The sequence below is a fragment of the Natrix helvetica genome (genome assembly GCF_964273705.1).
Source record: "Natrix helvetica genome assembly, chromosome: 14".
Taxonomy (NCBI): domain Eukaryota; kingdom Metazoa; phylum Chordata; class Lepidosauria; order Squamata; family Natricidae; genus Natrix; species Natrix helvetica.
In genome coordinates, this window is record NC_138564.1 from 4973915 (window position 1) to 5000136 (window position 26222).

General features: G+C 44.6%; 1 protein-coding gene across 9 annotated transcripts in view; it reads right to left on the reverse strand.

Annotated features, from left to right (window-relative positions):
• LOC309399220 (transmembrane protein 132D-like) overlaps window positions 1-26222 on the reverse strand; it is a 330593-nt gene that overhangs the window by 146693 nt on the left and 157678 nt on the right. For all 9 annotated transcript variants that reach the window (XM_081966866.1, XM_081966865.1, XM_081966868.1 and 6 more), the window contains one exon: window positions 23698-23838. In XM_081966866.1, coding sequence (XP_081822992.1) covers window positions 23698-23838 — 141 coding nt within the window. The remainder of the gene's footprint in view (window positions 1-23697; window positions 23839-26222) is intronic.

Below are 26222 nucleotides of genomic sequence, written 5' to 3' on the forward strand. Positions count from 1 at the left end.
GGACTGTGGGGTCCTTGATGGTCTCTGAGCTTGTCTGTTTTCTTGCAAAAGTTTGATTACCAAACTAGGTATCATCCTCAGTGCCAGAAGTCTGGAGTCTGCTCTCTGTTTACATACAGGTGACTTGCCCTGTCAGCTACTGTATATAAACAGTAAGCCAACCCCACTCTCTTCTAGCACTGCTGATGTTACCTAGTGGGGTAATGAAACATCTGCAAAGAAAACGACTATCCTCAGAAAGCATCAAGGACTTCACAATCCTCCTCCTCTTCTCTCCCTTTCCTCTATTCCACAAACCCTCACTCCCTTCTGCCACTGATGATGTTACCTAATTGGGTTATAAAATTTTGGGCTCTTCTGCTCCTGCTGCACTCTACTTTCACTGAATTAATTATTATATTATATAATTATACATTATAATTAATGAACTATAATAATTAACTTTAACCTTAAACTGTCTACCGTGGACCGCATCCCATTCTTAAGAGGTCCAGAAAGGGGGCATGCATAAATGCACCAGCCTGCCTACCGTCCCTGTCCTACTATCCCCATTAATTCGTACCCATTTCCTGGGTTCATGTCCATGTTTATACTTATACTTGTTACCTCGTACATGTTTGACAAACTAAATAAATAAATAAAATAAATAAATGATCTCTCAGGGATACAGGCATTTCCTTTCACTGGTACGTCTCTCTTATTTTTACTTGGGGTGGCAGAGGGGGGGACGGGCTCGTTGCAGCCTCGAGATTCTCCCAATCCTTTGATCTTCTCCGATATTCACCTACAGTCCCCGATAAGTTACGATTCAGCCTTCGGAAATGGAATTGGGTGTAAAGATTGAGTGGGAGTAAAATGAAAACATATTCAGGGAACACATAGAAAAATATGAACTATCCCTCAGCTGCCTCTGCCTATAGAATGCAGAAGTCACTTGCATCTCCTTGGTTTCCAGTTGTTGTTATTGTTTTCACAGCAGCAAAAGAAAAACACACACAGAAATATTTTTCAGAGAGAGAGAGAGAGAGAGAGAGAGAGAGAGAGAGAATGAGAATGAATGCAATACTTTTCATACCTGGCTATTTTTATGTAGCCGTGACATTCTTACTTTTCCCCCCCCTCCTGTACAGGCATACAATGTCATAAAGAATACCGTTTAAAAAAAACTACACAGAATAGATGGGATTCAAATAAGGTAGAATCTCAGCCCTTTAAAAGGAGGGAAGGGGGCTATAGGTGACAATTGAAGAGAAAAAGACAAGCTAGACACTAGAAAATTCCCTGCCTTAAATTATACTTTAAAGACAGAGGTTTATTTCCAAGATTTCGGCTTGGAGAGACTGTATAATGTTTGTGTTGGCATGTGCATAAGAAAGAGAGAGAGAGAGAGAGAGAGAGAGAGAAAGAGAGAGAGGCAAAGAGAGAAAGAGACACAGAGACAGAGACACAGAGAGACAGAGACAAAGACAGGGACAGAGAGAGACAGAGAGACAGACACAGAGAGAGAGAGAGAGGCAGAGAGAGAGACAGAGACAAAGACAGAGACAGATAGAAAGAGAGAGAGGCAAAGAGAGAGATAGAGACACAGAGACAGAGAGAGAGAGAGAGACAGACAGACAGACACACACACACACACAGAGACAGAGAGAGACAAAGAGAGAGACAGAGACACAGAGACAGAGAGAGAGACAGAGAGACAGACACACACACACACATACACACACAGAGAGAGATACAGATAGATAGAGACAAAGACAGAGAGAAAGAGACACAGAGTCACAGAGACAGAGACACACAGAGAGAGAAAGAGAAAGATAGAGACAGAGAGGCAAAGAGAGTGATAGAGACACAGAGACAGAGACAGAGAGAGACAGAGAGACAACAGACACACATACACACACACACACACACACACAGAGGTACAGATAGACAGAGACAAAGACAGAGAGAAAGAAAGACAAAGAGAGAGACAGAGACACAGAGACACAGAGAGACAGACAGACAGACAGAGACAGAGAGAAAGAGAGAGAGACATAGAGAGAGAGAGACACACACAGAGAGAGAGAAACAGACAGACAGACAGATGAAAAATAAACAGAATAACTGAATGGAATTGCTGGTTTTGAGGAGAGGCCATTCTTCCTATCTTGTATTTGCTTTGACAAATTCTCATTCGTATTCTTCTTATTTTTTATTTTTTTAATCCACCCAACCCCGGCGGTTAAAGATGTATTGAATTTCAAGGAAGTGCAAACAGGAGATAAACCTTAGGCCTGGGTTCAACCTTAAGGAAACGTGTCCCGAGAGGAGAAAACCACTAAGTATTGATCTAGGTTAGGGCAATAAGATAATTACATTCAGCTCACGCTGGGGATAAAATCTCACCAGACATTTAAGAAACCAGGATCGGTTCTTCAAAATTCAACATCTTCTTTAAAAGACTATATATTTGGTTTTACATATACAACTGCAGCCAGAATTATATTTGTCCAACAATGGAAAAATGATGAGATTCCATCAGATGGGAATGTAAGGTAAAATAACAGATTAAGAGAGTTGGGAGGGACCTTGAAGGTCATCTAATCCAACCCCCCCACTCAAGTAGGAAACCCTACACTATTTCTGACAAATGGTAGTCCAGTCTCTTTTTGAAGCTTCCAGTGATGAAGCTCCCACAACTTCTGAAGGCAACTTCTGTTCCATGGATTGATTGTTCTCACTGTCAGAAAGTTCCTCCTTATTTCCAGGTTGAATCTCTCCTTGTTCAGTTTCCATCCATGATTCCTTGTCTGGCCTTTGGGTGCTTTGGAGAATAGCTTGACCCCCTCCTCTCTGTGGCAGCCCCTCAAATATTGGAAGGCTGCTCTCCTGTCTCCCCTGGTCCTTCTCTTCCCTAGACCAGCCATGCCCAGTTCCTACAACCATTCATTGTATCTCTTAATCTCCAAGCCTTTGATCATCTTAGATGATTCAGATTTACAGAGTTTGGAAGGGACCTTGTAGGTCATCTGGTCCAATCCCCCATCTCTTTTTGAAAGCTTCCAGTGATGAAGTTCCTGCAACTTGCAAAGCCCCTCAAATATTGGAAGACTGCTCTCCTACTATCCTGTTTCCCCTGGTCCTTCTTTTCATTAAACTAGCCATGCCCAGTTCCTGCAACCGTCCATGGTATGTTTTAGCCTCCAGTCCCCTCATCATCTTGGTTGCTCTTCTCTGCACTCTTTCTAGAGTCTCAACCTCTTTTTTATAGTATGGCGACCAAAACTGGATGCTTAAAATTTCTTAATGTAATTAAGAAAATATTAGAATATGCAGAAATTGACAGACTAAAGCTTATTATTAAGGATAAAGAAGAAGCTGAACATTTTCGTGGGATGAATTTTATCAATGGTTAGACAATAGAAACATAAGTTAGAAAGGAGGTGATATAAAAAGAGCAAATGTTAATATGGAGAGAATTTGAAGACGAAGACGTTATGTATTATTGTAATTATATTACCATATAGTTATATTATTAATATTTTTGCGATGAATATAAGAACAAATATGTGGATTACGACTGCTCAAATAACTGTACCCAGACTGTTTGATGGAAATGGAAAGTAATATTTTTTAAAAAATAAATAAAACACGAACAAAAATTCACCGTCTTCCAAATGTTATGATAACAAACATTTAAAGGCAGGAGAGGAAAAAAGCAGGTTTTTTAGGGAACCGTGTATTTCAAAATGCCCATGTTGATGAGGATCATGTATAAAATAAAACATGACGATATTGGAGCCTGTTTGCCAAGTATATTATGGAAATGCAAGCAGCCAAAATGAAAATACTAGAACACACCTGCATATTTTAATGTAGAAGGAAAGAGGGGGAATGCAGAAATTAACTAGCATAGAAGTGAGACTTGATAAATCTAGGACAGGAAGAAAAATAAAGAAGGTAAGAGAAAATATCATTTATAAGTCTGCTGTTAACTCACAAAGCATTTCCATGTCTGTTATTGAGTTGCTATGGGGGAGCAGATTCCATGCATACCTTCAGCCAAGGGTCAGATCTCAGATGACCACGGCAGGCTTGTGGGGTGTGGAATTTTACAGCTTGCTGGAGCACCTCATTGGATAATGTGATTTATGACACAGACTGAGGGGAGCAGGGGAAACAGGGGTAAAGTTCAGCCTTAATTTACGTGTGTTCAGATCTCACTCTTGCTTGGGTATTGCCGATAAACGACTGGATGACAGGAAACCTGACATCTGCTTTATCTAAATGGTAGGATCCAGGGAATTTCAGCGGTACCTTGGTTTCGGGGTAAGGATCGTGTTGAGGATTGTGCTCAGAAAAACTAAAACACCGGGCTCATGCTACCATATGTGGTGGACATGCCTCAAAGCACAAAAATATTGGAAGAAAAGACACTCACGGCTGGAAAATATGACAAGACAACGCTTAGATTTGAAACCTGAGACAATTTTTGTTGAACATGCTTCCAGGAAACAACAATAAGGGCAACACGTATGTGGTTGTACATATCTTAACAACAGCCAGGATTGCATATGCACAATGTTGGAAAAACCCAGAAACTCCTGCAGATGATGATATAATCCCAAAAAATTCTGATAGATAAGTTAACCCTAAAAATTAAAGGAAAAGAAGATTCGGATTATTTTAGAACATGGGAACAATTCTCCACTTGGTTCAATGACAGGTGTTAAGTAATTAAGCTCTCCGTTAGAAGAGCAAGTATGCAGAGAAGCTTAATGAGAGTGATATGGAATAACACGCACAAACCAGCATACAGAGACACTGAATAGTATAAAAATATAGTAGTTTACTATGTAGAAATATGGAGGTATTGAGAGTCCGGTTAACAGTCCAAGTCATACACGGTTCAGTAATTCAGTTATCAATATTCTCAGTTTAACACACAAAATAGCTAACAGTAACAAACCACAATACCTCAGTAAACACCAACCAGCTTCTAACAAAAACAGAGAGAGAACTAACAGGCATTCTGGCTCCCTCTTATAGCTGCTTGAGGTAACAAACCAATTGCATTTCTCTAACATTTAATAATACAATAATACAATAGTAGAGTTGGAAGGGACCTTGGAGGTCTTCTAGTCCAACCCCCTGCCTAGGCAGGAAACCCTATACCATTTAAAGTAACAGTAACGTAATCATAGCTTAATATACATTGCCAAGCCAAGCCTAGGGTTACATCTCTAACAACAGGCATTGAGGTTAGAGGAGTGGAATTAGGTGAAATATGCTCTACATGAGAAAGAAAAACAGATGAGTAAATGTTTTGATGGTTGTATAATCGCTACTATAATGGAAGATAGTATACGTTGTAAAGTGGAATGATACTATTGCATATTTGTTTATACATTATCGCATTTTGGCTTATATGTCTATAATTATAATGACGACGATGATGCTTGTATGTTAACACCTTGGACACCTAGTCCAGCGGTCACCAACTGTTGGTCCATGATAAAATGTTGGTGGTCCGCAGAAAAATTATTTGCATTTTTTTATATTGCACTCAATCAGGGGTGCTCAAACTACGCTCCCTGGGCCGGATACGTGCAATGAACGCTTGTGTTGCTGCAGAGAGTCTCCCCCTTTGGGGTCTTTTTGTGCGGGTTGGAGGGGGGCAGAAATTCCAACTTGGGGTCTGCTTCAGCCTCCTGGTGGGGGGCTTTGGGCGAAGGCTGGAGGGAAGAGCCGCTGGTGGGGAAGAGCCAGAGGGCCTCGTTCCAGTGGGGCTGCATCATGGCCTGGAACTGGCTGACCATCTCAGCCCGCTGAGCCTCCAGGCGCCAACCCCTGGCCTTGCACTCCCACAGGTCTTCCCTCTGCTTGGAAAGCCTATGCCCCTAGTCCTCAGTGAGGTGCATCTGCTGAGCCTCCTTCTCGACCAGATCCAATTTGAACTGAGCTGTTTGGCCAACTCTTTCTTTGGTGGCTGCTTAGCTCCAGCCACTGCTTCCCGTTGGGGCCCTAAGGAGCCCAGATGGCAAGGAGACGAGGAGTGACAAGTAGAGGCTGGCAAGACGCCCCCTCGGTGTGAGTGACATCGATTTGTCCACGCCCACCCAATCACACGCCCACCTAGCCACGCCCACCCAACCGGTCATTAGGGAGATCATATTAATGGTCCACGGGATTTAAAATGATGGATTTAGAGGTCCGAAAGGTTGGGGACCCCTGAGCTACAGAACATACTGGAAATGGAATGTATGATATCAAACAATTTTTAAAAAATGCTTCAAAAAGAAAACGAAAAAGATCTCCAGGTCTCCTCGATGTCAAAACAAAGTAAAGAAACTACTTGGATTTTAATCTGCGCCATCTACGTTAGACTTTCCGAGCACAGCCATAAATCTAATCCACACTTTGTACAAAATGCAAGGCTGAGGTGAAAGATAAGAGCCCTGGCAAAATAAATAAACCAGCTGCTTTAACCATGGCTTGTCAAAAGAACCATAAATGGATACGTGTTGGCAGCGAACTATAAAACTGGGTTTGCAATAGAAAGCAGGAGGTGGACAGAAGATACAGAACTGTCTCCAAATTATGGAACTAAGTTGGAGAAAGACGTCACGATGAAACAAGCGACATCCTAAAGGACTTATTCTCCTTTGGACTTGTTTGTTTGGGGATCCCTGCCGGCTGTGTTCTCCCACAGACGCCATCTTTTTGTACAGAACAACAACTATCTCTGAGCTTCATGATGGGTCCAAAGAAATTACCGCCTGGTAAAGCCTCATCGGCCCCAACATCTTCCACGTCCAGCCCCGCTCACCAATCACAAGTGGGATCTTTTCTACAACCTAAAGCCTCTGAAGAGAGTGCAAAGGACTTGTCTACTCAACAGATGCTTCAAACCCTCTTAAAGGGACAGGACGAAACAATTGCAGGACTTAAATGAACAGCTCAGAGAAACGAATCAGCAAACCACGCGAAATGAAGAGAGGATAGATGTGCTGGAGGAGGGGGAAGGTTGGGATGAGAGACGAGATGAAGATGATCCAAAGGGGGGGATGCAGAATTTGGAAATCAGATGTTAAAAATGGAATTTGAAAGGATGTCTTTTTTTTTTCTTAGGTTCCAAAATGTCTATGGGGATTCTCACTCATCCAGGTCATGGTTGTCCCAAAGCTGTTTTTTTTTTCTCAAGAGGCGGCGGGACTTCCTTGGTTGTTGTTTTTTTTTTCCTTGAAGTCGTTTCGCTTTTCACCCAAGCAGCTTCTTCAGTTCTGGAGAACGGAAGAACTAAAGGAGAGAACTGAAGAAGCTTCTTGGATGAGAAGCGAAATGTCTCCAAGGAAAAACAAAGGAAGTCCAGTTGCCTCTTGAAAAAGCCCCTTTGGCTTGGATAGAAATTAAGTTAAGCCCAGTTGCTTTGCACATAGGAAGGTGTGGGGGTGGGTGGGTGGTAGAATCCTAAATAATCACTAAAAGAAAGGAGAAAAATGTCTTCTCTCTCAGCACTCGATGTGACGGTTATTAAATTGAATAACTAGCCAGTTGACTAAACCAAATTAAACATTCGAAACTTGCCAGCCATTACCACTAAAGGACAATATTTGTAGTTCAGGGTTGAAATGAGGGGTCTTTGGGGCTCTCTGAGCTTGGTTATTTTCTTGCAGTCGTTTCATGACCCAACTAGGCAACGCCATCAGTGCTAGAAGGGAGAGAGGTTTGGAAAGAGGAGGAGGATGACTGCGGGGTCCTTGGTGCTCTCTGAGCTTGGTGGCTTTCTTGCAGACCTTTCATGACCCAACTAGGTAACATCATCAGTGCTAGAAGAGAATGAAGCTTGGAGGGAGGGAGGGAGGGAGGGAGGGAGGGAGGGAGGGAGGGAGGGAGGAGGAGGAGGAGGAGGAGGAGGAGGGAGAGAGAATGACTGTGGAGTCTTGGTGCTCTCTGAGCTTGGTGGCTTTCTTGCAGACCTTTCATGACCCAACTAGGTAACATCATCAGAGCTAGAAGGGAGTGGGGTTTGTGGAGGAGAAGGAGATGGGGAGGTGGTAGTGGAGGAGGAGGAGGTGGAGGTGGAGGAGAAGGACAATGGTGATGATGACTTGAGATTCTTGGAGCTCTCTAAGCTTGGTTGTTTTCTTGTGGAAATTTCATGACCCAACTAGGTAATAACATCAGTGCTAGAACTGAATGGGGTTTGTGGAGTGGAGGAGAAGACGGGGGGAGGAGGAGGAGGACGACTGTGGGTTCCTTGGTGCTCTCTGAGCTTGGTGGTTTTCTTGCAGATGTTTCATGACCCAAGTGGGTAGCATCATCAGTGCTTGAAAAGAATGGGGTTTGCAGAGTGGAGGAGGAGGAGATGGGAGGAGGAGGAGGAGGTGGAGGTGAAGGAAGACAAGAAACACTGTGAGGTCCCTGATGCTCTCTAAGCTTGGTGGTTTTCTTGCAGACGTTTCATCACCAAACTAAGTAACACCATCAATGCTAGAAGGGGGAGAGGTTTGCAAAGAGGAAGAGGAGGGCCTCTAAAATATAGTCATGGCATTTTGCAAGGACCCAACATCTAACATCAGAAAGGGAATCAATGCCCCACATCCACTTATGACTGGAATTCCTGCAACATGCTCTGACCAAGAGCCTGAAGCAAACAACAAACAAACAAACAAACCAAGAAACAAACTCCTGATCCCGACAAAAACCCCTTTTACTAACTGTGAGTTCTGCTCATTCACCTCCAGCAAAGTCTTTCCAGGGAGGATTTACAGTCACAGACCTTATCTGGCTTGGAGAGCTGCCAGGCTGAGATCTGCAGAACTTGGCCAGGAGGGTCACGAACCAATTAAGCAAATTAATTGTCTCCTGCAAACTCCACTCCCCCTTTCGCTCCTCTTTTGTTTCCTCTGGGAGGGGCCATTCATCGTCCACCTGTGGCCTGACTCCCAAATTGACCCCTGTTCTTTAGCTCTTCCCTTCTCCTGGCAGCTCTGCGCGTGCGCACACTGGGAACAGGCTCCAACTGTTCCTCTGCATCACTGATGTCTGACTCTGAAGGCAGCTGATAACTGTCAGACGGCCCTGGCCCCCTCTCTGCCTCCGACACAGAGCCCTCCTCAGAGCCTTCCCCAGACTCCAGGACTGACCCATCTTCCTCCCCAACCTCCTCACTGTCCGAATCTGCTGCCAGCTCTGCTGCCCACTGGCGGTCCGCAACGCAACATACTTCATTTAAATAGTGAATTAACCCACCTTCTCAATCTCTACCATAGAATGAATTAAAAGCCTAACCCCTAAGGCCAGACTGGTAGGACGTCTTCAGCCGTCAAAGGACAACACGTCGAAGTTGAAGTGAATCAAACCAGCAACATCTGGAATACGCACGGAGGCGGAATTGAAAGATGATTATGCTTTTAAAATTGGAGGAAGAAACATCCATAACCCATGTTACATTGACGGCATTACTCTGACAGCTGAAAATGCAAATGAACTGCAGGCCCTTGTAATGAGAATTAAGGAGCATAGTGCAAAAAAAATTAGACTCTAATTATATTTAATGACATTAGACCACGCTAATGGCAATGGGCACAGCAACCAGCTTTGAAATGAGGGCGGAGAAACTAAAAATTTGGATGGCTTCTGCCTCTTAGGATTGACTGTCAATAACACAGGGGACCAGCAGTCATGAAAGGTACCACCGTCTAGTCCTCGGCTTACAACAGTTCATTTAGTGACCGTTCAAAGTTACAGCGGTACTGAAAAAAGTGAGTTAACGGCCACTGTTTACACTTACGACCGTTGCTGCATGATCAAACGGTCATGTGATCAAAATTCCGACACTTGGCCACTGGCATGGACTTATGATGGTTGCTGTGTCCTGGGGTCACTGATCCTCTTTTGCGACCTTTTGGCAAGCAAGGTCAATGTGGGAGGGGAGCCAGACTCACTTAACAACCAGGTTACATTTACAATACAATAGCAGAGTTGGAAGGGACCTTGGAGGTCTTCTAGTCCAACCCAGATTGCAGAAACTGGGCCTGGCTAGTCTAGTGAAGAGAAGGACCAGGGGAGACAGGAGAGCAGTCTTCCAATATTTGAGGGGCTGCCACAGAGAGGAGGGGGTCAAGCTATTCTCCAAAGCACTCGAATGCCAGAGAAGGAATAATGGATGGAAACTGACCAAGGAGAGATTCAATCTGGAAATAAGGAGGCATTTTCTGACAGGGAGAACAATCAACCGATGGAACAGAAGTTGTGGGAGCTTCATCGCTGGAAGCCTTCGACAAGAGATCTGTCATAAATAGTGCAGGGCCGTGATGGTGAGCCTATGACATGCGTGCCAGAGGTGGCATGCAGAGCCCACTCTGCTGGCACACACGCCATTGCCCCAGGTCAGATTTCCGTGACGTTTCTTTCATGAGCTTCTGTTTCCCTGCAAACAACGCAACAGAAGCTCACGAAAGAAGAAGATCTTACCTCAACACGCTGCTGGTGTTGGGATGCCCCGTCTCCCGCCAGCCAGCTGGTCTTTGGGTCTCTGTTGTGACCTTTCAGTTTTGGCCTGCGCATGCGCAGTTTGGGCACTCGGTGTCCAAAAGATTCACCATCACTAGCCAGCCTCTGCTTTGCTCGCTTGCTATCGGCTGCCATAGTAACGGGGAGGGTGTGGGCTCGAAGTATTTGGGGGGGAATTGCTAGGTACTGGAGGAGTTATCATGAAGGGAGTTTTGTTCTCACCATCTTCTGTGCATACTGATGGCTCGTGTTTGGGCTTGGTCAAGTTCAACCGTCTCTGCATGCCAGCTGAATGAGGCCACTTGAAGATGTGCCCCACATGACACCTTTGGGAGTTGCAGATTGAACATTGGGTTGGGGTAACTGGGGGGAGGGTCTTGGGCAAACGTTTGATATGCAGACGTTTGCGCCTTTTTGCTTCAGATCTTGCTGTTTTCATTTCATGCCCAGTGAAAGTACCTTTATCTTTATTCAAATGGAGTTGGGGGTTTTCTTTCTTGGCTATTGAATGAGGCATGCCTGACATTAAGGTCTCCTGCTTGGGCAAGGGGTTGGACTTGAAGACTCGCAAGATCCCTTCCAATTCTGTTAATCTGATGTGCCTACATCAATCAGTTAGAACTGGGTGGGCAATTATTTCAATGTGGCAGCTTATGGATGTGAAAGTTGGGCTTTGAAGATGGATAGAAAGAGTACTGAGAAAGGATATTCAATATTGGTGGAGATAGCTAGGAGAACAGATTGATGGATCCTAGAGCAAATCAATCCAGCCTTCTCATCTGAGACGCAAACGATCTGGCTCAAAATATCGTATTTTGGATACCTGATGCAAAGCCCAAACTCCCTTGAGAAATCCAGAAGGCTGAGATAAAAGGGGAAAAAGAGTATGGTGGATGGACTCAATTACAGCAGTAATGAATGCATGAAAAAGGTTAGTTTCAGACCAGCACAGAGGAGGTAGGTCCATCTAGAGCAGTCAATGAGAGTTGATGGCCTCTAATCAATCAATGTTGTGCAAGCCGAAGATCTATAACCAATTTGGGGAGCTTTTGTATCAAGCAACCCTGTAAAGGCTTACAAAAGCTTTTCACAATAATCAACCCTACAAACCGCACGGAGGGATACATATATCATTTTAATTGCACGGTGCATGGACAGACTTCACCATTAATTGCAACTGGGTAACTGTGAGCATCCTAGACCGAGCTAAATCCAGGCTAGAGAACATTCAAAGCTCAGGCAAATCAGCCATCAACGGGCTCATAGAGATAAACAACATTTACATACCATTCAAGGGAGACAATCATAAAGATACAAAGGAAGCAAAAAAAAACCCAACCCAAAACATCTTCTCACCAGCAAAGAACACCCAGATAAAAGAGATTAATGCCAGGAATGGAATGGAATGGAATGGAATGGAATGGAATGGAATAGAATAGAATAGAATAGGAATGGAATGGAATAGAATAGGAATGGAATAGGAATGGAATAGGAATGGAATAGGAATGGAATAGGAATGGAATAGGAATGGAATAGGAATGGAATAGAATAAAATAGAATAACAGAATAGAATAGAATAGGAATGGAATAGGAATGGAATAGAATAAAATAGAATAGAATGGAATAGAATGGAATGGAATAGAATAGAATAGAATAGGAATGGAATAGGAATGGAATAGGAATGGAATAGGAATGGAATAGGAATGGAATAGGAATGGAATAGGAATGGAATCGAATAAAATAAAATAAAATAGAATAACAGAATAGAATAGAATAGAATAGAATAGAATAGAATAAACGGAATGGAATGGAATAGAATAGAACAGAAAAGAACAGAATAGAATCTTTATTGGCACTCTGAATGTACACTCATTGGAATATGTTAAAGTGAAATTTCATTGCATACAGCTCTCAAAGGGTCACCGCCTCCAATATATATTACATAATATAACAGAATAAATAAATAAATGCAGAGTCTAGTTCAGATGTATACCTGCACATGGCGAGAAAAACAAATCTTGTGAGTTCACCAGACGGATGGCCTAGGGAACAAAGCTGTTACGGAATCAGGTAGTCCTGCTTGAAATACTTTGAATCCTCCTCCCAGAGTGGGGGCAACAGAAACAGACCTTGCTGTGGGTGTGTAGGGTCTCTAACAACGCTTCAAGCTCTATGCATATAACACTTATAAGCAGCATCCTGAATAATGGGAAGTGAGTGTCCTATGATTTTCTCTGCTCTCCTCACCACTCTCTGTAGGGGCTTTCTATCTGAGGCACTGCTGCCACCAAACCAGATAGTGATGTAGTTTGTTAATTGTGCCTCTGTAAAAAGTGGGCAGGAGAGAAGGAGAAAGATGTGCTCTCCTCATCTGATGCAGGAAATGCAGAGGCATTAACATCCATTTCAACATCTGTTCATTGTTAACGGATTATCAATAAACAAACAATCAATATCACAATCAAGAAAATGCCAACTCAAGCAACGATTAATAAACAGCCTAATGAAGGAACCATCAAGAACGTTCCCACCAACACTGACAGGACAAGCCACTAGTATATAAAAAGAGAGCAAAACCACTCCCTTCTAGCATTGATGATGTTACCTAGTTGTGTCATGAAACGTCTGGAAGAAAAACAACCAAGTACAGAGAGCACCAAGGACCTAACAAGTATAACTGTTAGTTTGGGTTTTGGAAAACCTTGTTGGGAAATCTTCTAGTAGAACATGGCTCCGGCATCTGCTCCTTGATCTAGTGCACCTTGAAAACCAGGTAGAGATCTCTCTTGGGATCTTTTGAGAAGCACCACCCAGTGTTAATAGCAAAAAGGGAAAGGGTCCCCTCGCACATATGTGCTAATCGTTCCCGGCTCTAGGGGGCGGTGCTCATCTCCGTTTCAAAGCCAAAGAGCCAGCACTGTCCAAAGACGTCTCCGTGGTCATGTGGCCGGCATGACTCAATGCCGAAGGCGCACGGAATGCTGTTACCTTCCCACCAAAGGTGGTCTCTGTTTTTCTACTTGCATTTTTTACGTGCTTTCGAACTGTTAGGTTGGCAGAAGCTGGGACAAGTAACGGGAGCTCACTCTGTTAGGCGATGCTAGGGATTCGAAACCGCCGAACTGCCGACCTTTCTGATCAACCAGCTCAGTGTCTTAGCCACTGAGCCACCACGACCCTACATTAATAGTAGAATACTAATAATAATGGTCCACTCAAGGTTGAACCCTGAGCTACAAATATTCTATGGATACACAAATCAAGCAATTCAACCGAGTAATAACTGCAAACAACTATCAAATCCCACACCCTCTTTAGGTGCATGCCTCCTCATCTTAATTAACCAGTTTCAATGAGCTACAGAAATTGAGCCTGCGGGTCACAACTAGCACCCAAGGCGGGGGTGAAAGTCAGCAGGTTCTGACAGGTTCTGGAGAATCGGTAGCGGAAATTTTGAGTAGTTTGGAGCACTGGCGAATACAACCTCTGGCTGGCCCCAGGAGTGGGGAGGGAATGGAGATTTTGCAGTATCCTTCCCCCAGGAGTGGGGAGGGAATGGAGATTTTGCAGTATCATTCCCCCAGGAGTGGAGAGGGAATGGAGATTTTGCAGAATCCTTCCCCAGGAGTGGGGAGGGAATGGAGATTTTGCAGTATCCTTCCCCCAGGAGTGGGGAGGGAATGGAGATTTTGCAGAATCCTTCCCCTGGAGTGGAGAGGGAATGGAGATTTTGCAGTATCCTTCCCCAGGAGTGGGGAGGGAATGGGGATTTTGCAGTATACTTCCCCCAGGAGTGGGAAGGGAATGGAGATTTTTCAGTATCCTTCCCTCAGGAGTGGGGAGAGAATGGAGATTTTGCAGTATCCTTCCCCCTGGAGTGGGGAGGGAATGGAGATTTTGCAGAATCCTTCCCCTGGAGTGGAGAGGGAATGGAGATTTTGCAGTATCCTTCTCCTAGGAGTGGGGAGGGAATGGAGATTTTGCAATATCCTTCCCCCAGGAGTGGGGAGGGAATGGAGATTTTACAGTATCCTTTCCCTCCCCACTCCTGGGGCCAGCCAGATGTTGTATTCGCCAGTTCTCCAAACTACTCAAAATTCCCTCCCCGATATCCTTCCCACGGAGTGGAGAAGGAATGGAGATTTTGCAATATCCTATCCACGGAGTGAAGAGGGAATGGAGATTTTGGAATATCCTTCCCCTGCCATACCCACCAACCACGCCCACAGAACCAGTAGTAAAAAAATGTGAATTTCACCACTGACCCAAGGTAAGCAATTAGAAGAGGGATCATCTTGCTGAAGGCTACCAATTCATGCTGAATTTACTGTAGGAGCTTACACAATCTCCTCGTCCACTCGGTGTGGTCATCATTTAACAGCCCCTCGTTTCTAAACTACAACCCCAAGCCCCCACCCCAGTGAAGGTTTTTCTCTCGTTTCCTCTTGAAATCACGAACAGCAGCTATTTGGGAGGAAAACCCTGACCTCACGTTGCCCCAAAGACAGCCTAGAGTCTTTTGTTTAGCCTTGACATTTCATTCCGCCCACCTGTCATTTTCCATAGCATTGAACAAACAGCAAAGATGACAGAGGTGACCACGGAGGCTGATTCCCCAGCATTAAGGTGATACAGTAGGGAACTGGCAAACTATAACCTGTCAAACAAAATATTCATGGCTTCATCAGAGCGAGTGAAAAGAAATGGAATTGTTTTTGTTTCCCCGTACCCCCTCTTCCCCAAGCCGCTTGTCCGTGCTCATTTCTTCTGACAAGGTCTGTCAAAGCGACACCTTCTCCATGGTCATCGCAAGGCCCCGTTTTCAAGGATGAGCCAACAAATTCCATCAAAACATGGGTTTAAACTCTGCATCCTTTCCTGGACAGGTTTCACAGTGGCACCCAAGGATCCACCAGTCCCTGTCTATCATCGATGGCCAGTTGAGGAACCTCAACATGGAACGGCTTGGCTGGGCTTCGCCCCATTCCAGTGGGACATGAAGGCCACCTGCTCCATCAGGTCTTGGCCAATGGAGAGAGAGACTGTCTTCTAGTCAGGTGTTTGAACTCTTTGCCTTCAAAAGGGAAGGTTGAGAAGAGGTTGACGCTCTTCAAGGATGTCAAACAGTGTCCTAAAGAAGTCTTCATTTCACGGCTATGGAGATTCTCAATTAAACAGGTCATGGTGGTTCCAAAGGTTGCTTTTCAAAAAGCATCTGGACTTTTTCTGACCTAGGCTTCCCCAGCAGCACGAAGCTGAGTCCTCATCCTGAAAAACCACTTTTATTTAATGTATAGTGAATTCCTCTCCAGCAAAGTCTTTCCTCTCCAACAGTCTTTCAAAGATAGTTCACAATTACCGACCTTTATCAGGCTTGGAGAGTGGCCAGGCCGATATCTTTCAGATGCCGCAATACTTGGATTGAACTAATTGCCTCCTGCAAACTCCACTCCCCTTTCGCTCCTCTTTTATTTCCTCTGGGAGGGGCCATTCACCGTCCACCTATGGCCTTACTCCTGAGTCAGCTCTTGTTCCTTAGCTGTTCCCTTCATCTGGCAACTCTGCACATGCACACACTGGGAACAGGCTCCAGCTGTTGTTCTCCCCACTGATATCTAAATCTGAAGGCAGCTGATAACTGGCATACGGCTCTGGCCCCCTCTCTGCCTCCGGCACAGAGCCCTCGTCCGAGCCTTCCCCAGACTCCAGGACTGGCCCAGGTTCCTCCCCAACTTCCTCACTGTCTGAATCTGCTGCCAGCTCTGCTGGCTGCTGGGGGCCACAACAGGACTTTCTTGGATTTTTCTCCTTGAAAACATTTTGCTTTTTCTTTGCTTTTTCCAGGGAAGCCCCCCCCCCCCCCCGGTCCCGGGGCAGATCTAAGCACCCCATGGGCTGAATACGGCCCCCGGGCGATGAGTTTGACACCCCTGCTCTAACATTATTTGGGGTCTGTGCTATGAACAAAACAGGAAGTCCTGATTTTTTTTCCTTTGTGTGTGTGTGTGTGTGTGTGTGTGTGCCCATTATTGTGTCTCTGTAGTGCAAAAGAAGCATTTTTACACCGGTAAAAAAGCACAGCTTCCCACAATGCATGCTCAACGTAGTTAATTATAATTACAGACCAGAGAAGAAGAAGAAAACCCACCCACCCACTCCGTTTCCTGCCCCAAGCATCAAGCACGTTTTAAGTGTCTCTCTGTAGTTTTGCAACTCCGCTCTCCTACAACCTAGTAAATTGAAATCTATTTCTCCCAACAGGACGGGACACCTTTTACAAGATGTTATTTTTTGCAGCCATCGGCAATTTTCCTTGTCCTACTCCCCATAAATTGCCTCGGGGGGGGGAGGGGGTAAAGTGAAGCATTACAAGGGAAAATGAACTGAGCCCCCCGACTCATTAAAACACACACAAACTACATTAGCAGTGATCTACAATACAGAACTGGGTTGATGAAATATTTTAATGAACATCGGGAAACCTCATAATAGTTACTGGGGCCGTTATAGTTTAATTTATGCAGGGTGAGTTGCCAAACTCGGAGGTGTGTGGGGAAGGGGATTTGGGGAATTACAACGTTCCAGAGAGTCCCTACATTGTTCCAGAGAGCCATACATTGCAACTGGGATGGCTGTGAAGGTTGGACCATAAGGAAGGCTGAGCACCAAAGAACGGAGGCCGTTGAACTCTGGTGCTGGAGAAGACTCCTGCATTGAGTCCCTTGGACTGCAAGGCGATCCAACCGGTCAGTCCTAGAGGAGATCCACCCTGACTGCTCTTTAGAAGGCCGGATCCTGAAGAGGAAACTCAAAGACTTTGGCCACCTAATGAGAAGGAAGGACTCCCTGGAGAAGAGCCTCATGATGGGAACGATGGAGGGCAAAAGAAGAAGGGGACGGCAGAGAATGAGGTGGCTGGATGGAGTCACTGAAGCAGCCAGCATGAGCTTCAATGGACTCCAGAGGATGGTAGAGGACAGAAAGGCCTGGAGGAACGTTGTTCATGGGGGGGTCACGATGGGTTGGACACGACTTCGCAACTAACAACAACAACAACATGCTTTATAAGCAGTGTATTGTCTGAGTCAATTTGCAAATAGGTAGTAATAACAATAGCCACATGCTTTCCTTGTTTATAATGGTGTTCTTCCCATTTCAAAATTCCAACCTTGGTACAACAAATCCCAAGTTAGAAAATTTTCTGCATCTTCTTTGCCCTTTATCTTTAATGTTAACCTATTCATTTCCGCACAGTCTAATGTTCTTATTTTATTTATTTAATTATTTGATCGCAAAGCGGTCAAACTGGTCAGTCCTAGAGGAGATCCCCCCTGACTGCTCTTTAGAAGGCCAGATTCTGAAGAGGAAACTCAAATGCTTTGGCCACAAGGATATTATGCCAATTAAGCTTTACTGAGAGCAAGATATACTACATCCCAACATACCCTTGATCTACTAAACTGATATTAAAAAAGAGATGAGGATGGTATAATTTTACTGGCACCTAGCGACAGTGTCATGGTCTCTAAAAGCTCACATATATATCCTCTTCTCCTTCCTTCCTTCCTTCCTTCTCCTCTCTCCATCCCTCCTTCATCCACCTCCTCCTTCAAATAGGATAGGATAGGGATAGAGCTGGAAGGGACCTTGGAGGTCTTCTAGTCCAGCCCCCTGCTCTGGCAGGAGAACCTATACCATTTCAGACAAGTGGCTGTCCAGTCTCTTCTTAAAAACCTCCAGTCAGGGAGCGCCTATAATTTCTGGTGGCAAGCTGTTCCCCTGGTTCATTGCCCTCACTGCTAGAAAGTTTCTCCTTAATTCTAGGTTAGTTCTCTCCTTGGTTAGTTTCCATCCATTGTTTCTTGTCCTGCCCTCTGGGGCTTTGCAGAGTAATTTGACCCCCTCTTCTTTGTGGCAGCCCCTCAAATATTGGAATACGGCTATCATGTTGCCCCTAATTCTCCTTTTCTTCAGAGGACCCAGACACAAAACCTGCAGCCGTTCTTCATATGGTTTAGTCTCCAGGTTCTTCCTCTCCTCCTCCTCCTCCTCCTCTTCCTTTAATCTTCATATCAAAGTCATTATTTTACATGAGGACATTATCATTTGTCTCCATTGTGGTCCTCCATGTTCTCTCTCCTTTTATTTAACCCAGATACCTTCAACAAGATCGGAATTTCTGAAAAGGAATGTTTCTATCTTCCTTGGTTTGGCTCTTTCTTTCTTTCCTTCCTTCCTTCCTTCCTTCCTTCCATTATTTCTTTCTTCCTTCCTTCCTTCCTTCTTTCTTCCTCCTTCCTTCCTTCCATTGTTCGTTCGTTCCTTCCTTCCTTCTTCCTTCTTTCTTTCTTTCTCCTTTCTTTCTTTCTTTCTTTCTTTCTTTCTTTCTTTCTTTCTTTCTTCCTTCCTTCCTTCCTTCCTTCTTTCTTTCTTTCTTTCTTTCGCTATGAATCTGCAAGAATATCCAGCAAGCACATCTGTAGGACCTCAAGCCCAGGAAGAGTTGAGATCCATGTTTGAAACCCAATGTCATTGGGGCAGACGGAGGGAAGACAACTCAACTGTTCGACCGTCTTTGTTTCTCATCCATAAAGAGATTTTTTCCCCCACCCACATCCCAGACTATTTTTTTTGACCAACACGAGTCGCCCGTCCCTTTGAACCCCATTAGAGAATATTTGGGGAAAGAAAAAATGTTCCTTCAAGACTTGGACATTACCCCAAACTGATAACAAGTAGCTTTCGAGGGTGGGGGAGGTTTGAGGGGGAAAGAATTCAGATGCTATTTGACAGATGGGCTTAATTAGCTATTCCAATGCCAAACCATAATATTTGCAGTTAATATTCATTCTAAAACACCCTGCTGCTTCTGATAATATTGGTATGTTAATCTTATTACAATAAGGGTTTTTGCACTCTGAGCGTCGGCAAACAGAAAAGAGTGATCTATTTGAAAACACCAATAAGGGTGACGGTTCAGACTGCCTGTCTGTTTGTCACTTGCATTAAGCTCCCTTTTAATCTGGGAAATTATACCTGTCATTAGCGAGGTAGCATTTATTAAGGCTGCTTCCTCGATCCACGGAAAACCACCAATGACACAGGGGTCTGTGGTTAATTAACATTGCCCCCCTTGTAGCTCTGATTTCTTTAAAGATAGAGGAAGATCCTGCATCCAGTTTTGGTCACCACACTATCAAAAAGATGTTGAGACTCTAGAAAGAGTGCAGAGAAGAGCAACCAGGACGATGAGGGGACCGGAGACTAAAACATACAATGAACGGGTACAGGAACTGGACCTGGCTGGTCTAGTGAAGAGAAGGACCAGAGGAGACAGGGTAGCAGTCGTCCAATGTTTGAGGGGCTGCCACAGAGGAGGGGGTCAAGCTGTTTTCCAAGGTACCTGAAGGCCAGACAAGGAATAATGGATGGAAGCTGACCAAGGAGAGATTCAACCTGGAAATAAGGAGGAATTTTCTGACATTGAGAACAATCAACCCATGGAAGAGAAGTTGCCTTGAGAAGTTGTGGGAGCTTCATCCCTGGAGGCTTTCAAGAAGAGACTGGACTGCCATCAGTCAGAAATGGTGTAAGGTCTCCTGCTGTACCCTTTTTTCAAGGCAGGACTCCTCAGATAATGACTTGTCGTTAAACGAGGACCCCCTGTACCCTTTCTTCAAGGCAGGACTCATCTGACTGGTCATTAAACGGGGACTCCCTGTACCCATTCCTCAAGGCAGGACTCATCCAAAGGGATCATCAATGGACATGGATGGGTGGACTGGTGAGAACTCCAAGGTCAGAAGAAACGTGAGTCTTGATCCCATCGCCGGTCCAAACGTCCTCATCAAACTTCCTCTATGATCTGATCCAGTAAACGAACCTCGATGTCTTCTTCAATCAAGCAGGTTGTAAATAAAAACAAAGCCAATTTAGATTTGTTCCCTTTTGTGCTTCATCCGGTCCCTCTCACATCCTTTGGAAGGGACGGTCCCTCCAAAGCTTTGGGTAGACCATGAGCCGAGTTCCAATCCATTGAAAGTCTTGGGGAAAACGGACCACTTTTGTTCCAGGTAGCCCAGTGGCTCAGTGATTAAGATACTGGGCTTGTCGCCTGGAAAACTGGTAGCTCAGATTTGTGACCTGAGCGCCAAGCGACGGGGTGAGCTCCTGTTCTCACTCCAGCTCCTGCCAACCAGCGGTGGGATTCACGTAGGGTTACCACCAGTTCGCAACTGTGAGCGCCCGTGTGCCTTCCGCGCATGTGTGCAGCCTCCTGCGCATGTGCTTTGCTCGTGGCATCAAAAATGAGGCTACATAGGAGGAGGACCATCCCCTCTCGCAATTTGCCGCTACAGGTTCGGGCGAACCGGTTCAAACCGTCTAAAAACCACATCTGCTGCCAACCCAGCAGTTTGAAAGCATGCAAATGCGAGCAGATAAACAGGTACCACTTCAGCGGGAAGGGAGCAGCACTCTGTGACGTCATGCTGGCCACATGAGCAGGGAAATGTCTTCAGATGGCGCTGGCTCAATGGCCTTGAAACGGAGATGGGCCACGTCCCCTAGAGTCGGCAACAACTAATAGAGCAAAATCCGGAATAGGAGAAGATCGGCGAGGGCTCTTCCATCGCGGTGTCCTAACGGAATCAGCCAGCTTCCGAAATGCTGACTGTTTCAAGAGATGAATTTCACATCGCCAGGGCGGGAGGAGGAACAAAGCAGAGGAGCTATAAATCTACATCTTGAAACGTGGCTTGAAAATTCACTAACAAGATTGACGAGGAAGCATTTTTAATTCCACCTGGAGAGTTCAAGCTACAAACCAAGGATCGCAATTAGCCAGGCATTCATCTTTTAAAGCTCTTAATTTGAAGAGACGGTACAAGGGAGTTGGGCAAAATTCGAAGCATCTTCCCTCCAGCCCCCCACCCCATATGAGTGTGTGGGTGTGCACGCATGCAAACAAAACACACACTTCTTCCTTTTTCCCCGGTTTCCTTTAGCTCAGCGTTTCTTGAGCAATTTTAAGATGTGTGGAGTTCCTCAGATAGCACACTGGGGAATTCTGGCAGTTGAAGTCTACATATTTTAAAAGTTGCCGGCAGGGGAATTCTGGGAGATGAAGTCCATGCATCTTAAAGTTGCTGGCTAGGGAATTCTGGGAGCTGATGTCCCCCCAAGTTGCTGGGAATCAAAACATCGGGGGGGGGGGGGGGAGAGAAGACAACATGAAATTCTTTCCTTGTAGCATAATTTGTGGCAAGAGACACGTATGGCCTTCAGGTTGTCACAACTAGCAATGTGTGCCTCTCAGAAGAGGGGTGAGTAACTTTGGGGGCTGTGTGGGGTCCTTGGTGCTCTCTGAGCTTGGCTGTTTTCTTGCAGACATTTCATTACCCGACTGAGTAACATCATCAGGGCTAGAAGGGAGAGGAGTTTATGGAGAGGAGGAGGAGGAGGAGGATTGTGGGGCCCTTGTTCTCTGAGCTTAGTTGTTTTCTTGAAGATGTTTCATTATCCAACTACGTAGCATCATCAGTGCTAGAAAGGAGTGGGGTTTGCAGAGTGGAGGAAAAGGAGGAGAGGTAGAAGGAGAAGAAGCAGAAGGAGAAGAAGGATTTTCCTATTTTCCAATTTCTAGTTTTTTAACATGTGCAAACAATAGCTTTTTTCTTCCTCTTTCAAAAATAAACCGTTCATCATCTCCGTTCCATCTATTTCCCATTAACAATATGCATCTTCAAGTTTCTATAGTCAACGTAACATAATTATTTATCAGCTTTAAGGTTCTTAATATTCTTCCCACACATTCTAATTGCAACGCATTTTTACCTTGTTAACGATCTCTCTTTTTTGGGGTGGTACCTTTTCATTAGAGTTTTGATTCAGCCAACCCAGCATGGATACTGATATTTGATGATCACACAACTATGAGTAGTTTGCCCTTTTGCAATTGGAGAAGAGACCTCCCAACCACAGTCAAGCATGTGACCTTGGGTGACAAAGTGTGCTGAAAGGGCAGATAATGGAACCACAGATAGGAAGGGGGCGGCAGCTTGATTTTCACCTCCTGGAACATCAAGAGTTCAGGTGGGCTGCAGAAGGAGGTGACCGTTACCTTCGTGGGTTGGGAGGTCATTCCCTTGAAAATAACAATAGCACTTAGATTTATATGCCGCTTTACAGTGCTTTACAGACCTCTCTAAGCGGCTTACAGAGTCAGCCTTTTGCCCCAACAATCTGGGTTCTCATTTTACCCACCTCGGAAGGAGGGAAAGCTGAGTCAACCTTTGAACCGGTGAGGATCAAACTGTTGGCAGTGGGCAGAATTAGTCTGCAATACTACATTCTAACCACTGAGCACCGTGGAAAGAAGGAAGGAAGGAAGGAAGGAAGGAAGGAAGGAAGGAAGGAAGGAAGGAAGGAAGGAAGGAAGGAAGGAAGGAAGGAGAAAAGGAAGAGCAATAGCAATAGCACTTAGACGTATATACCACTTCACAATGCTTTCCAGCCCTCTCTAAGCGATTTACAGAGTCAGCCTTTTGCCCCCAACAATCTGGGTCCTCATTTTACCCACCTCAGAAGGATGGAAGGCTGAGTCAACCTTGACCCAGTCAGGATCGAACTGCTGGCAGTGGGCAGAATTAACCTGCAATCCTGCATTCTAACCACTGTGCCACCAAGGCTCTTATAATATCACATGTTCTCTGTGTTTTACGGGAAGGAGGAATCAAGCTCACACAACAAATCTATAGAATGTCCTCGATTTCCAACTGTTCATTTAGCGACCAAAGATACAACAGCACTAAAAATAAACTGAATTATCAGACACTCGGCAACAGATTCATATTTATGACGGCTGCAGCGTCCCGGGATCAGGCGGTCCCCCCTTTTGTGACCTTCTGACAAGCAAAGTGAACGAGGAAGCCAGATTCACTTTGCAACTGAACAACTGCAGTGATTCACTTAACAACGGTGGAAAGAGGGGTCGTAAAATGGGGTAAAATTCCCCAAATAACTGTCTCAGCCACATAAATTTGGGGCTCCATTGCTGTCATAAGATGAGGACTACCTGTAGTTCCAGGCAAGGCGATCGTGGGAAATCAACTTTCCCAGGAAGAATATGTCCAGCTATGATCCGAAACTCAGCTATGATCCGAAAATGGTTCGGAAGGAATCCTCCAAATCAAAGCCTACCTTTTTCCAGCTGTTTTTCTCTGGCAAAAGATCACCGCTGGGGAATTCTTCCCGAGATAATCCACGCTCTTTTGGACTTCCCAAATGTACGGGTTGCTGGCGCGGATGCTGAAAATTTTCACCCCTCTCTTCACCTTTACCCTGGGAGAAAGAAGAGACTATATTAACAAGGCGACAGGAACTTTTCTTTCCAATTACTCCACCAAATCTTTCATTGTGGGCCTCGTTAGCTGGTCCTTCAAAAACACGGCGTCTCTCAAGACAGAAAACTGGCGATATGAAAAGAAAAAGGAAAATATAATCAAAGCCAGATGACCTGTGCAGGGCCTTAAACACTGTTCACTGGGGCTTAAACAGAGTTAGAAGGGACTTGTAAGTCATAAAGTCCAACCCCCTGTCCAAGCAGGAGACCCTACACCATTTCTGAGAGATGGCAGTCCAATCTCTTCTTGAAAGCCTCCAGCAATGAAGCTCCCACAACTTCCGAAGGCAACTCATTCCACTGAATTTCTTCCTTATTTCTAGGTTGAATCTCTCCTTGGTCAGTTTCCATCCATTATTCCTTGTCTGGCCTTCAGGTGCCTTAGAAAAATCGCTTGACCCCTTCCTCTCTGTAGCAGCCTCTCAAATATTGGAAGACTGCTCTCCTATCTCCCCTGGTCCTTCTCTTCACTAGACTAGCCATGCCCAGTTCCTGCAACCGTTCATCGTATGTTTTAGCCTCCAGTCTCCTTATCATCCTGGTTTCATTATCCCGAAAAGCAAACTAAGAGGCAAAACTTATCTCCAGGATCAAGGCTCATCCTAAAACTTAAATCTGTGTCTGCTAGGAAAACGGAACAGCCAAGAATCGTGGTTTTGTATTAACAATTCTTCTTCCACTGAATACCACGTTTACTGGGGTGCTAAGTGACATCAGACTGTGCCATTTAAGAAATGCAAGCTTTTAGTAATCTATTTATCCCCAATGTTTGTTCTAAGAGCTGCCTGAGGCTTTGTCCCAGTATTTCATAGTTTACAACCAGTTCACACACCATCTCCTGCCCCATCATTACTGCAGGCTGGTAATGGCTGTGAAATTGTCACTTAAGTGTTGTGAAAAGTGGAACAGCTGGGTGGCAAAGACAAAACCGAGTGCAGAAACATCACTAAGGGGCAGCTGTGTTCACCTGTCTTCTTTTCTAACCATCAGAGAGTCCTGGTTTTTTTGAGAAAGGAAGGGGAAAAAAACGATTTGACTTGACTTTCTTTGAAAAATGATTTCAGCAGGGAGCAGGTGAGGAGATCAAAGCAGCTGGAGGACATGGGGAAATAGGTTGAAGAACGCACTAAAGTTTTCTCCACTTCATTTCCCCCCAATCGAAAGCCTCCAATTCTCCCGAACTGATTCAGAAAGTCAACTGAATACGATGCACAACAGAACAACTGTTTTTCCCCGCATGCCGTCACTCTGCTTAACGGCTAATTCCCACAACACTGTCAAATAATTTACTAAGACTGTATTACTATTCTTCTTCTCTTCCTTACCAGTATCTATCTCTTCCAACTTATTACTATAAGCTTGTTGCTTGTATCTTTCAATTAATAGTCTTTTTAATTGTTTCCTAATGTGATTTGATAGTTCATTAGTAACCTTGACTATCACTAAGCGTTGTATCTTTTGATTCTTGATGAATGTATTTTATTCTCCTTGTGTGCCATATTTCCCCAAAAATAAGACAGGGTCTTATTTTCTTTTGACCCCCGAAAAAAGCACCTGGCCTTATTTTCAGGAAGGTCTTATTATTTTTGAGGTACAGGAGGCGGTGAGCGTGGTCACCTCATGGCTGCTGCTGTGTTGCAATATTTATGGGGGGGGGGGTATTTTAGTGCATGCGCTCAAAAGTTCCGATTGGGCTTATTTTCAGGGAAAACAGGATACACTCAGAGCATTTTGCACCAAAGACACATTCCTTGTGTGTCCAATCATACTTGGCCAATAATGAATTCTATTCGATTCTATTTTCTATTTTATTTTCTATTCTATTTTCTATTTTATTCTATTTTCTATACTATTCTATTTTCTATTCTATTCTATTTTCTATTCTATTCTATTTTCTATTCTATTCTATTTCCTATTCTATTCTATTTTCTATTCTATTCTATTCTATTCTATTTTCTATTCTATTCTATTTTCTATTCTATTCTATTTTCTATTCTATTTTCTATTCTATTCTATTTTCTATTCTATTTTCTATTCTATTCTATTTTCTATTCTATTCCATTTTCTATTCTATTCTATTTGCCCCATACTATTCTATTTGCCCCATACATCCCTGCGACCAATTCGCTCTCACAGGGAGGGACTTCTCCGGGTGCCGTCCACCAAGCAATGCCAGAGGGCGGCGCCGAGGGGCAGGGCCTTCTCTGTGATGGGCCCAGCCCTCTGGAATGACCTCCCCCCCGACATCAGGACAACAACCGATCTCCGCTCCTTCCGCACGAAACTCAAGACCCACCTGTTCCAACTAGCTGGCCTGGCCTGA